Source organism: Triturus cristatus, chromosome 5_2 (assembly GCF_964204655.1).
Source record: "Triturus cristatus chromosome 5_2, aTriCri1.1, whole genome shotgun sequence".
Classification (NCBI taxonomy): domain Eukaryota; kingdom Metazoa; phylum Chordata; class Amphibia; order Caudata; family Salamandridae; genus Triturus; species Triturus cristatus.
In genome coordinates, this window is record NC_140588.1 from 701,480,886 (window position 1) to 701,494,926 (window position 14,041).

General features: G+C 43.8%; 1 protein-coding gene across 1 annotated transcript in view; it reads right to left on the reverse strand.

Moving 5' to 3' along the window:
- Positions 1–12,228, reverse strand: part of TSPAN6 (tetraspanin 6) — a 165,712-nt gene extending 153,484 nt beyond the window's left edge. The window contains exon 1 of the mRNA XM_085607789.1: positions 12,005–12,228. Within this exon, the coding sequence (XP_085463915.1) occupies positions 12,005–12,091 (87 nt within the window). The 5' untranslated portion in view covers positions 12,092–12,228. The remainder of the gene's footprint in view (positions 1–12,004) is intronic.
- Positions 12,229–14,041: the final 1,813 nt, after the last annotated feature.

Genomic DNA, 14,041 nt, shown 5'->3' on the forward strand with positions numbered 1-14,041 from the left:
GCGTTATATGTGATTTGATACATCCGGATCAATGCGGCTTTATCCCTCATCGTAATACCGCTCTCAACTTGCGGCGTCTGCATGGCGTCCTCGCTAGGGCGGAGTTCTTCTCTGAACCGGCCATATTGGTTTCCTTAGACGCCACGATGGCCTTTGATACCATCGAGTGGCCATTCCTTTGGGCCGTCTTGGCGAAGTTTGGTTTTGGGGAGGGATTTATTAGTTGGGTGAAGCTCCTTTATGCTGGACCAATGGCTCAGGTTGTTGTCAATGGGCGGGTTTCTCGGCCTTTCGCTCTCGGGAGGGGTACTAGGCAGGGGTGCCCGTTGTCCCCTCTGCTCTTTGCTCTCGCCCTGGAACGGCTCGCTGCCTGGCTCCGCTGGGAGCCCGCGATCAGAGGGATCCGGTGGGCCCCGGGCTTCGAGGATCGGGTCTCGTTGTACGCGGATGATATTCTTTTGTACCTCACCTCGCCGCGGCAGTCGCTCAATGTGCTTTTTGATGTCCTTACTTCCTTCGGGAGAAATTCGGGTTTGATAATTAACTGGTCCAAATCTTGTGTGTATCCTATCTCCGGTGGCCTTCCTCTCTTGCCGCCTCGGCTTCCGATCCAAACATCGCCCTCCAGCTTTAAATACTTGGGTGTGTACGTTTCGTTAGATCCGGCGGTCCGCTACGAGCAGAATCTCCTGTCTCCACTCCGGCGTTTGAGGGTGGATACGGCTCGGTGGTGTAAGTTGCCCTTGTCTCCACTTGGCCGTGCAGCACTGTTTAAAATGATGTCCCTTCCCAGATTTCTTTATGCACTCCAGAACTCCTTCGATGTCATTCCGGCGGCCTACTTTAGGGAAGTGGAGAGTTTGCAGAGGAGACTGGTTTGGGACGGTCGTGCGCGTATCGCTTTGGCAAAGCTGACTCTCCCCTGGTATGACGGGGGCATCGCGCTTCCTGACATTAGAAGGTACTATTGGGCCTCCCAGCTGTCTGCCATTAACCATGCTACGTACGCTCCTGGTTCGAACCCGGCATATGAGATGGATAAATTCCTGCTTCCCGGCGGTAACTATAACAGAGCGCTTTACTCTCGATCTGCCGGACGGACCCTCACGGGCCCTACTAGAATTGCGGTACGTGTGTGGAGGGCGGCGAATGTAGCGGTGGGCTGGAGTGAGCGTTTAACGTGTGCTACTCCGTTATTCGCCTCAGAGCGCTTGGGAAGCCTCTGGACAACGAAAGGCTTTGAGCACTGGGATACGATCGGCATCAGCAGAGTGGGGGACCTATGGGTTAAAGGCGCAGTTAAATCCTTTGCGGCGCTTCAGAGCGAGTACGAGCTGAGTGAAAGGGAGTTCTTCCGCTATGCCCAGGTTCGGCACGCCCTACTTTCGGTCTTTGGGGAGGGGACCACGGTCCCTGTTTCTTCGCCTCTCGAGGACCGCATACTCAACGGACACGTCCCCGACAGTACTATCTCCCTGATTTATAAAAAACTAAAACAATCGGGCTGACCTCTTGGTGCGTCTTCGGGAGGCATGGACGGGAGATGGGGTTGAGTTGGACGACGAGGACTGGCAGTCTGCGCTGTCATCCCCTAAGGAGGTTGCCATTCCGGCCCGTCTCCGTCTGGTCCAGCTTAAGATTCTCCATCGTGTCTATGTGACGGGCCCTCGTCTGGTCTCGATGGGGTTTTCTGACGACGGGCTCTGTAAGCGTGGCTGCGGGCTCAGTGCCACCTTTCTCCACATCCTCTGGGAGTGCCGCGAGGTGGCGGAATATTGGCGCCAGGTGCATGATGTTATGAGACGAGTGACTGGGGTCGCTCTTCTGCCGGAGGTGCGCCGATGTGTTCTGAATGTGTGGGAGCCTAATGACTATAATGCGGCCCAGGCTCGGTGGGCGGCCCTGGGGAACATGATCGCAAAGAGAGATATAGCGCAGCTTTGGGGTTCCCAACGGCCTCCCACCGTGTCCGTATGGAAGGAGAACATGGACTGGTGCATGTTCAGGGAGAAGACTGTGTATGTGGCTTGTGGTAAACCGGGGGCGTGGGGTAGAATCTGGGGCCAGTGGAATGTGTATCGAGGGACTATCTGCTCTCCCCCTCTGGTGGATACGTCTGAGGTTGGCTTTTCCCCCTGATCCTTGAGGGTTCCTTGCTTAATTTGTTCATCTGCGTATAGATTTGGCTCCCCCGTGGCCCCCCCCTCCCTCTCAGGCCCCCTTTTGATTGACCACCCTAGGGTGGTCAGGTTTGGAGTTCCCCTGCCGTGGTTAGACGCCCTTTCAATGTTTCTCGCCTTGCTTTGTGTTTTTCTTTACTTTTGTTGATATTTATGTAAAAAGGGTGTATCCTGACATCCTTTATGTGCAGTCTGATCTCCTGTAACTTAGCGGGCCCCTGTGGGCCAGTCATTGTTTTTTGCATTGTTTGATCATTTCTGAATGCTAGCGGCCGGCCCAGGAGGTTGTAGGCCCGTGATTGTACCTTTTTTCTCTGCACAATAAACTTTTTGAAAGAAAAAAAAAAAAAAAAACAACATTGGACGTTTCCTGGCTGAATCGGGTCTGTTGGCATGTATGGTTGTACTACCATTCCCTCTTCCTTCTGCCCACAATGGTCTATTACATTGCCACAGCCTCTCTTGCAAGTCCTGTATTGTTGGATTGTTGCCCCTGCCCCACTTTCCACTGCCCTCCATAGTCTGTTGTGCTGCCACGGCCCTTCCTGCCTGCTCAGTGTGGTTAAATTGTTGCCTTTGCACCCTCCTACCTGCCTTCAATTTTCAGAGTCCGTGCCCCTGGCCTCTGCCTCTCAACAGTATCCTAATGAACAACTAGATTGCTAACATTCTATATTTATTACAAAAGTGTGGAACGCCTGACGTCATCTTGATGTAATCAAAACTGTAATACCTAGAGCATTTCCTTTAGAAATTACATATATGAGAGCGTCTTATTGGCATCAAAATTATGGTTAGTGCTCTAAAAGACTAAAATAAGGACATATTTTCTGAGTTTTCAAATAGCCACAAAGCACTTTTAAATTATTTGTTATCTTTATGTTTTTTTATCTAGTTGACCACTTGATTAAATGTTGCACTTAGGGGAGAGGATGTGGTGTTACTTCCAGAACTGCAGACTGCAACTGGGGAACCAGGTTGAAGTTTCTGCTTCAGCTCGACATTCTGTGATTCTGGTCAAATCACTTAGTCTCCCCATGTCTGCAACCAAAATGAATTTGTTCTTGTGTGATGTAACCAATGCTCATGTAAAGCACTCCAATACCTGACAAGTCTGCACTATATAACACTGCAAAAACACAAAATAATAAGTGTTTTGCACACTTCTGTCATTGGGCTATATTTGGGGTTACATCTGGGTGATTTTGGGCTACATTTGGGCTATTTTGTCTCCGGTGGCCATCTTGGGAGATTTATTTGTTATGAAGTTTCCTAATTTCCTCATGTACTGCAGTCTCCTCAGTAGGAAATGCTTTCAGTTTTTTACTTTGATTCCATCATGAAGGTATTCAGATATGTCACACATTTGCCATAAGTTCTGAATGTTAGCACTCTAGTTGCTCATTAGATCACTGCAGTAAAACTACTGTTCACCATGGAAGTCTGCTCCTGGTATTAAAAGTGCATGTTTCAGTCTGCATGTCAGAATTTTTTAATGAAATAGAAGAGGATTTGAGAAGTCACTCAACATGTGCCCTCATTTTCTTTCTTCAGCATTAATCATAATTTCTATGGCAAAATGAACCCCCTCATAGTGTTCCTTTTTAAATTAAATGTTATAAGTGTTACCAGTTTATTCCAATCAAGATGGCTTCAGGTGTGCCATACTTTTGTCATAATGAAGACAGTAAGCGCTCTAGTTGTTTTTAAGAACACTCTGGGACATTCTGTCATTGGGCTATACTTGGGCTACATCTTGGTGATATTTGGGCTACATTTGGGCTCTTTTGTCTCTGGTGGCCATCTTGGGAGACTTATTTGTTATGAAGTTTCCTAATTTCCTCATTTACTGCAGTCTCCTCAGTAGGAAATACTTTCAGTTTTTTACTTTGATTCCATCAAGAAGGCATTCAGATGTGTCACACATTTGCCATAAATTCAGAATGTTAGCACTCTTTTTGCTCATTAGATCACTGTAGTAAAGCTACTGCTCACCAGGGAAAACTGCTGCTGGTATTGAAAGTGCATGTTTCAGTCTGCATGTCAGAATTTTTTAATGAAATAGAAGAGGATTTGAGAAGTCACTCAAAATGTGCCCTAATTTTTCTTTCTGCAGCACTAATCATACTTTTTATGGAAAAATGAACCCCCTCATTTTGTTCCTTTTTAAATTAAATGTTTTAAGAGTTACCACTTTAATCCAAGCAAGATGGCTTCAGGTGTGCCATACGTTTATCATAAGTAGGACTGTTAGCGCTCTAGTTGTTTTTTGGAACACTCTGGGAAGCTGCAGTAGAACACAAAGGAATCAACTGACAGTCTCTGCCCTTGTTGGATGTACATGTTTTACTGAGAATGTCAGACTTCATTCTCACAAGACTGAGAAAGATAATGTGAATTTACAGAAAATAAGCTCTCAGTTTAGCTTATAGATCACCTTCCAAACCTCTGTGGGAAAAGCATGAGAAAATATTTTTCTCTCAATTATGATATCCCAGCAGAAGGCTTTTTCACATGGTGAAATCACCTTAGAACATACCACAATTCCTAAAATGAGTATGGTACCATCAACAAATGATTTATAATGTAACTAAAGTCTTAAAACCTTCTATTAACTGCAATGCTTTTTAATGAGGTGCTATCATGTATATTGGTCCCAAGATGGCTGCCAACACTTCTTGGATGAAGTGCTGACAGCCAATCAGATCTCAGGATGAGATGTGTTGTTAAGCTCCGCCCACATATATATATGATTTTACTTTTGATTTTCTCAGGAACTACTGAAGAGATTGACACCATATATGCAAAAGGCACATCCCTGAGCGGAGGACTACCTCTCTGCCAAACTTCAAGTAATTCTGTTCAGCCGTTCGGGCTGTACCTTGGACTAAAGGTCCCGATGGAAAATTGCATGGGAAAAAAGCGTTTTGGGACCCCCCTTTTTTCTCAGCCCCCGCTTGACGAATCACCCCGAGACTTTCAGGGTAGGAGCTGAGCGCCCCACTTATTTGGAAAATTTCGTGAGGATTCGTCAACCGGCGCCAAAGTTATTCCAAATAGAATGTTGCGGATTTCCTATGGAAACATGGTCCTAACTATAACTATCTACTGGCGACCGCCAGTAGATAATATATATATATATTATCTACTGGCGGTCGCCAGTAGATAGTTCTAGTTACAACCTAGTTTCCATAGGAAATCTCAAAATTCTATTTTGAATAACTTTGGCGCCGGTTGACGAATCCTCGCAAAATTTTCATAACTAATGGGGCGCTCCGCTCCTACCCTGAAAGTCTCGGGGTGATTCGTCAAGTGGGGGCCGAGAAAAAAGGGGGGTCCCAAAACGCGTTTTCCCCATGCATTTTTCCATAGGACCTTTAGACACAGCTACAGCCCGAACGGCTGAACAGAATTACTTGAAATTTGGCAGAGAGGTAGCCATAAGGTCAAGGAAGTGCCTTTTGCAGGTCTGGTGTATATCTGTTCAGTATTTCCTGAGAAAATAGCATTTAAAAGCATATCAATATCTATACGCGTGCACCGTGCGCGCACCCTGCCAAGCGCGAGCGTAATTCTGATTGGTTGTTAGATGTCGGTAAACATTCGGATCGGTCGAAACCAGGAAGTGTCGGCCGCCATTGTCTCTCGCAGTCTAAGGGGGTGAAAAACAAAGGTGGAGAACGTGAAAAGGGGGCAGAGTGGACAGTTCCTGACCCCCTAGCCTTGGTCAGGGGGTCACAGAAGGACCCCCAAGGGAGAAAAAAAACATTTTTTTTTTTTTTAAATCGCGAGGTGCGCGCACCCTGCGAAGCGTGGGTTTTCGGTGCGCTTCCACAGAGCGCGCACGGTGCGCAAAGCGCACCGCGCGCACACGGTGAAAAATCTGAAGAAAAAAAAACAAAATCCATAACTTAGCATTTTAAAAAACGTACAAATTCACTGAAAAAACCATAGGTTTCACACACGTTATAGTTACGAATTAGCATTTAAAAAACCTTGCAAATTCACTTAAAAAACCATAGGTTTCACACATGTTATAGGTAGCTGGACATTTCACTCGTAAAAAACCAATGAAATTCCCCCGTTATAGTTAGTGCAGGCAACTATAACTCACGCGACCGCAATCCTCTGCTGATGACGTCAGATATTACATCACTGATGACATATGTGTCTTTCTGAAAAATAAATATTTGTAATATATGTATAGCTAAAGATTAATGGAAGAAGACATGGGTAAATAAGTGTCTAAATACAGTGATGTAATATCTGACGTCATCAGCAGAGGATTGCGGTCGCGTGAGTTATAGTTGCCTGCACTAACTATAACGGGGGAATTTCATTGTTTTTTTACGAGTGAAATGTCCAGCTCACTATAACATGTGTGAAACCTATGTTTTTTTAAGTGAATATGTATATATATATATATATATAAAAAAAACAGATCATGAATACCAATAACTGAGCTAATCTGACAGTATCCGTGCCTATAGTTTTCAAAAGGGTCTATGTGGAAAAATGAAAAGTTTAAGCTTACCCCTTAAACAGGTAATAAATGAAGAAAATATACCACAAAGAGCTGCTCCTAGTGTGATGACCCAAAAGCGGATACAAGAACATCGCGAGTGTTGGCATCTCACAAAAAGTGACGGACTGGTCTCACACACCACCTGGTGTCATGCTTCATCATCGGCCAGTCCTCGCCCTCTAAAACCTTTGTTTGATAGAGGGCGGGCATACACCTGACGACAGGGATGCACTTCTAAATAACTAAGTGGGGGCCCGTGATATTGTGAGTGAAATTAAAAATCATTATGGTTATCAGAAGTGCTATTTTAATGTGACTGATAACCATATGATATTAAAAGAGTTGGTCGGTGAATGGGGTGGTTAGTGTCCCCTAACCGTCTCGTGGGTGGTCAACATGTCTCTGCCGTGTCGGCCCAATTGGGTCCAAGGCATTCATCAGGACCTAAGTATACAGGGGGCTCCGTTCTTACCAACTGGTGGCAAGAAACTACCACTGCGCGGGTTTGGCGAAGGCCACTCTCCCTCCTGAGTCCTAGGCGGCTGCTCCCGGTCCTCCCGCCTAGGACTCAGGAGGGAAACTTTTCCTGTTATAAGCGACAAACAGGATATTTCCCCTCCCCTCCCCCCATGGGGCAAGTAATCCTTGCAATTAGGGCCTTACCTTTGGAAGCCATTTAGGAAGTGGAGAGTGGCCTTCGCCAAACCCGCGCAGTGGTAGTTTCTTGCCATCAGTTGGTAAGAACGGAGCCCCCTGTATACTTAGGTCGTGATGAATGCCTTGGACCCAATTGGGCTGACACGGCAGAAACATGTTGACCACCCATGAGACGGTTAGGGGACACTAACCACCCCATTCACCGTCCAACGCTTTTAATATCATACAGTTATCAGTCACATTAAAATAGCACTTCTGATAACCATAATGATTTTTAATTTCACTCACAATATCACGGGCCCCCACTTAGTTATTTAGAAGTGCATCCCTGTCGTCAGGTGTATGCCCGCCCTCTATCAAACGAAGGTTCTAGAGGGCGAGGACTGGCCGATGATGAAGCATGACACCAGGTGGTGTGTGAGACCAGTCCGTCACTTTTTGTGAGATGCTCACACTCACGATGTTCTTGTAACCGCATTTGGGTCATCACACTAGGAGCAGCTCTTTGTGGTGTATATTCAGTAGTGGAGGCTGCTAGCTCCTAGAACCCCATGCCTCTTGTTCCCTTCTCCACATATAAAGTGGAGTCCCCTGTGATTAGAATAAACAAAGAAAGACAGTGACAAAAGGTATTTAAATAAATGCGATGTTATCCTTCCACTTCTGTATTTTTATTCTATATGCCATATGATTTATTTATTAACAAAACAAGTATATTGCGTTTCGTCCAGCTAAAGATACTTCATAGAGTGTACGTTACGGGGCCTGGTTTGATGCGTATGGGGTATTCGGTAGATGGTTTGTGTAAGCGAGGCTGTGGACTACTGGGGACTTTCCTCCATATACTGTGGGAATGTCCGGAAGTGACTCGGTTTTGGTGTAGAGTGCATGCAGTGTTAGAAGAAGTCACGCATGTTGCCTTGTTGCCGGAGGCACGGAGATGTTTGCTGAATGTCTGGGAGCCGACTGATTACAACGTGATGCAGACGCAGTGGGTGACTCTGGGCTATATGGTAGCGAAGCGTGACATTGCACAATTGTGGGGCTCCCAAGGGCCGCCAACGGTCTCAGCGTGGAAGAAACACATGGACTGGTGTATGTTCAGAGAGAAAACGGTGTATGTGGCGAGAGGCAGGCCCGGGAAGTGGATTAAGGTGTGGGGTCCCTGGAACTCCTATCGTGGAGGTATTTGCGCCCCGCCCCAAACGCGAGAGACGGATGTTGCTCTATCTCCCTAGCCCGCGCATTCCCCTACGCTCCTGCGACAGGTGCATTTGGTTTCTTCTGCCTGCCCCCCCCCCCCCTCTTTCTTCTTGGGTTTGTTGACCCCTCCGATACGGGGAGCACATGCTACTACTATTGACCTCCTCTGCCTTGTGTGTGTGATGTTTTTCGTTTTCTTTAAAAATATGAAACCTTTCTTTGTCTATGGACTGCGGCTGGCTGAGATGATTAGCACTCCAGTAGCTCTCCTATTGCTTCACCGAGGTGGCTATTAAGATGTATCTATGCTTATGTTGTGCATTAGCGGCCGGCCTGATGGTTGTAGGCCCATATTTGTATGTCTCTGAAATTGTAATAAAGGTTTTTAAAAAAAAAAAAAAAAAGAACACAAGTATACACCTTTCACAATCTAATCTGAGGTGGTTTGGGTCGTTAGTAAAACTGGTGGCTTTGTGGTATGGAGTGACAGCAAATAAATTCTATATTGGAAATTTGAGAGAACAAAGTTTCACCCAAAAAATATTTTCATTACAAATTAAGAACATTTATATACATTAAGAAATGTTTTCACAACAATTCTCTGCCTAGAGCTGGCCTCTAATTACTATGACACTACATTTTAAAAACACACCATACTTCAAGGGGTTTCGTAAAACAATGCACATCTTTTTTAAATAAAAAGCACTTCCTGATGGCTACATGCAAATGTGACCAGGTGCTTATGGACTCGATTTCAGCGCCCCAAGAAAAGTTTAACTTCTTCCCAGGCAGCACATTGCCAGGGCTTTAATTGGATTACTATTCCAGATCCAGACACTGAACCACGGGGTTTTAGAGGAGCCTGGGATGGAAACATATTGACCAAGCAAGCTCTCCACTAGTGATAGCGTTTGGTTTCCCAGAAAAGCACAGGCCCACCTAATAGCTAGAGTCATTTACACAGACAATCAATATGTAGGGATGATTAACGTTCAACTTGAAGCCCTATTGAATCATCCAGGATACAGCTTGGACTATTAATATTCTATGTAGAAAACATTTAGAACCAGATTCCTATTTACAGAATATAATCTCAGAGTACAATAAAATGTGAGAAAATGTAACTGTCTGAATTAAATGCTTTACTTGCTTGAACTAAACAACGTACTGCTCTTTAACTCCAATACTTCTAGGTTGCTATCAACCGATCTACAAATCAGCATTGTCCCCCAAATCGTGTACTTGGATGGACTGCTTGATAACTATCAGTAGAGCCCTATGCTCTTAACTATATTCCATGGAATATGCCACAAAAAAAAATCACAGGCTACAAGGATACAAGCACCACACTATCTCAAAGAAAATTCATTGACTTCAAGTATCAAACAAAAAATGCACAGAACACACACCAAAGCCAAAAAGCACCAGAATGCAAACTCCATATACTTACCAAAACGATGTACTGCCTTCTTGGAAAGCAATGAAATGGGAACAAAAGTACTTTCTGGATCACAAAGTTTTACGACTGACACAATATTGCTTTTTGATATTGTACACACAAAAAAGGTGCATTAGAAAGAACAACATCTATTGCAGGAGTCAACAACATTTTCTGTAACAAGAGCTATGTCTGTTTAATTAAAATCATCCAGAGCTTCTATTATTATTAGAGCTTTAATAGTGACCATATTAGACAAGATTAGTAGCGACTACATGAAAGATCATCATCAGTGATCAACTCAGTGCATCAGGCACAGTAGCCATTAGTAATGTAAACAAAAAGTTTTGTTATTGTGGAATGACTCAACATGAGTAATACATAACAGCCATAGCTCCAATGCCCTTGGTACCAAGATAATATTAGTAATAAGTCTCACCAAGGCTACATGAGTTATCACTCAAATCACATATTTAAATATATATATATTTGGGAAATTCAACAATTCTCTTAACTTCGGGTTATGAGTTCTGAAAATACACACATTTGTTTCTCAAATATACACTATTCAATTTTGGGATATAGCTATTAATTTAATCAAGCAAAAGCTTCTAATTTAGTAGACGGCAGCATGCAGGCGTGCTACTTGAAGGTAGCAGGGGAGCTGCCAGTAAGTAGTATCACACGAGCTACTCGTTGTGAAGCCTGAAATAACGTGTCAACATCGTACATATCAATACAAAAAAATAAGGATATTTAGGTGTACACTTTCTAGATTTGAGAACTGGAATAATGAAATAAACATAATTGAAACTGGATGAATAGGGTATAAGACAGACTTTGTAATACTTTAGAAGAAAAATGCAGAGTTTTCTCTGTTCGTCATTCAGTAAGTGAAAATAACATTAACTCCATTAGTAGGAACGACAGGAACTTGAGATACCCTAATCAATTCAGTACGCAATAAAGAACAAGTTATCACCAAATATCTCACTCGGTAAAGCCAGTATATCACTTACGGACACCTTCTTATTCATTATTTTCAATTATAACGGCTTAATGTTTTCTAGTATGACTGACATTTTTCTTTGTTCAAATGTGTACCGAAATGAACTTCTTAAAAGTCTAATCCTTTGTGTAAATGAAAAAATGCTGAAAAAATATTGCCACTGCAGCATTTTATTTACCAAACATTTCTTATTCTCACTTAACGAAGATCCAGATAGCCGGGTGCGAATATTCTTGTCTTCTTCCTACCTGCTGCCTAAGCTTTATCTCAAATCACAATTCCATGCAGCACTCGTCAGTTTAGACTTGCAAACGTTAGCACTACCCTTCTCGTTTTAACTATGCTGGGGTCCCAAAATCAAGTATTCAACAGTTGATACCACTACCACCATCCCACCCCCCCTTCCCCCTCCCCCCTCCCCACGCACACACACTGACTAGTTTAGTCACGAAGACCCTCATGCAGACAGAAAGAAACCAGGTGCGCTCAGTATCCGAGGGGATCTCCGAATTACGTTTAAGAACAAAGTTGAGATCTGGAAAAGCGGGGTGAGAGAAAGTTCTGCATTAAAAAAAAAAAAATCAGGTTTTTTTTACGTGCCAAGAAAGTGAAACACGGAAAGAAGTGGGGGTTGGGAGACTGCCACGAACACCGGTAGGGGCAGAGTTAGGAATAATAAACAGCGGCTGGGCAGCCCTCCTTCGGGGCATTGTGCAGAGGAGGAGGGTCGTGGACACTCACAGCCTATGCAATGCCGCCCCTAAAAAATGGTGCCCGAGGATAGGGGACGGGAAGGGAAGCCAATTCCATCTGTTAAGTTTAAATTCAGGCTTCCATTGGGACATGGTTACCCCCGCCCCGTGACTAGAAAAATACAAGTTGACATTCTCCTCTTTCAAATCTCCCACTACCCTGCGCTCCCGACCTTGTTCCTCCTCCCAACGCCCCCTCCTCCATAGGGAACGGCTCTCCCGGTTCCCCAATGCTCTCACCCAAAAAATGAAAGTGTAGATCAGCAGCACGCTCTTCAGGCAGGTGATGACCGGCTTGGTCTGTAATCGACTGGAAGGTGACGCCATGACGTGACCTAGTCTACAGCTGAAAGACAGAACTCTAACTCCTGCACTCCTCTGCCCGGGACTGTCGCCGTCACCGACGAACTGCTCACAGCAGGCTCGCCTCGGACAGACTCGGCAAAACTCGGTAGTTTCCGGAATCGACAAAATGTAACCACAAAGCAAGGGCAATGCTGCGTGAAAAGAAGCACAAAACACTCGCAAATCTTCGTAAAATCAGTAGCAAATAAGCTCTGTAGTATCCACAAAACATCAAAAGATTTACAATGTACGGTAATCGAACGAACTCCTTTGTGCAACTAGTGTCTGGACCGTATCGGAGAAATGTAAGAGTGCAAAAGGGATCAAGTTAATTGCATTTCACTTAACACAACCAGTCTTACTGAGCTTTAACGTTTTCGCAATTAGTAGCAGTGTGAATATTTCGCTTATTTGATACACACCTTTGATATTCATGCCAGCATAGAAGTGATACAAGAACCGTTATAAAATAAATACAAAATGAATAAGAGCCCTTTGAGCCCAATGGCCGTTATGCGCCTGCCTGTAAGTATTGCCTTATTGGGTTATTGGTTTGTCAATATTTTTTCCCCATTTAGTCCTGGCCGCTTGAAACACCTCCGTTTCATTTTTGATTTGTGTTTTTGTATCATTAGAGAAGTAATTTAGCTTGGCTAGACATTGCTAACCAAGGCTGAATTATTCTGAACGACATTTTTAACAAGCATTTACAATGCAATAGATCTCGCATTTGTGAGAGTTAGAGCTATTGGTGTTGTAAATGACAATGTTTTTTACCCAAGTGGAGTTGAGTGGATGTATGTGGTGTGGAGTGGAATTATGTGGGTTGAATTGGTATTGTTAGTTGTGGAATTGTGTGGAGTGGATTTTTGTAGTGGAATTATGTGGCATGGTGTGCAGTGGAATTATGTGGTATTGAGTGTAACGAAATTATGTGGAGTAGGGCTGTGTGCAATGGAGTGTAATTATGTGAAATACTCGGGTATGGATTGGATGTATGTGGTGTGTTGTGTAATTGTGCTGTTGAGTTGAATGGTGTGGTTTGATGTTGAATTATGTGGTGTGGAATGGAAATGTGTGGAGTTGAATTGTGTGGTGTGAAACTGTGGCGGGTGGAATTATGCTGATCGGAATTATGTGGCATAGTTTGGAGTATGTGTGTGGATCGTTGCTATGTGACTGGTTTTATGTGAAGTGTATTTATGTGGTATTGAGTAGAGAATAATTATGCAGAGTTGAATCATGTTGAGTGTAGTGGTATGTATGGTGTTGTATTATTTATTTCATGCTATAGCCTCATGTTAGGTTAGCTGATGTCACGCTATGTTATTGAAGCCAGTTTTTTTTGGTACAGAAAAATGAATCATTGTATGTACCTCTGAGTAAAACACCGGTCCAAAGCAGTGTTTTAAGTGCATCTGTTGACTGAAGACTGTACACACATGCACCTTAACCTTGCAGTTTTATACGAACCCAGGCGTTCATTATCTCAGCAAGTACTATTGTCTACTAACCTGGAAAGCAATGGGTCAAAGGGAAACATTAATGCCCCTTTTCTCAACCAACCTCAATTACCAAGACCTCCCAAAGTACTACAGGCTGAGGTCCAAACACCCACCTACGAAGCATCTCAGATAACATGCTTATTCAAGTGTTAAGGAGGCAAAATCATTAATAAAATTAAGTAAGGTTTCAACAGAAGCAAACAGTTTTTTATTTAGGGAGAATTCTACTTCTGCAACCTCAAGTTCTGAAAATACTACATTAGAAATTCACAATCAAAATAGAAGAAATGGGATTTCTTGGTACCTGTTACCGAGGCTCATATTTGGAGTTGTTCTGACAGACCACAATAAAGCTGTTGGTTCAAACCCACCCCTCCCCGAAACTGCATACATTCTTCTAAGAATAAGCTACAATAAAAACTTTATG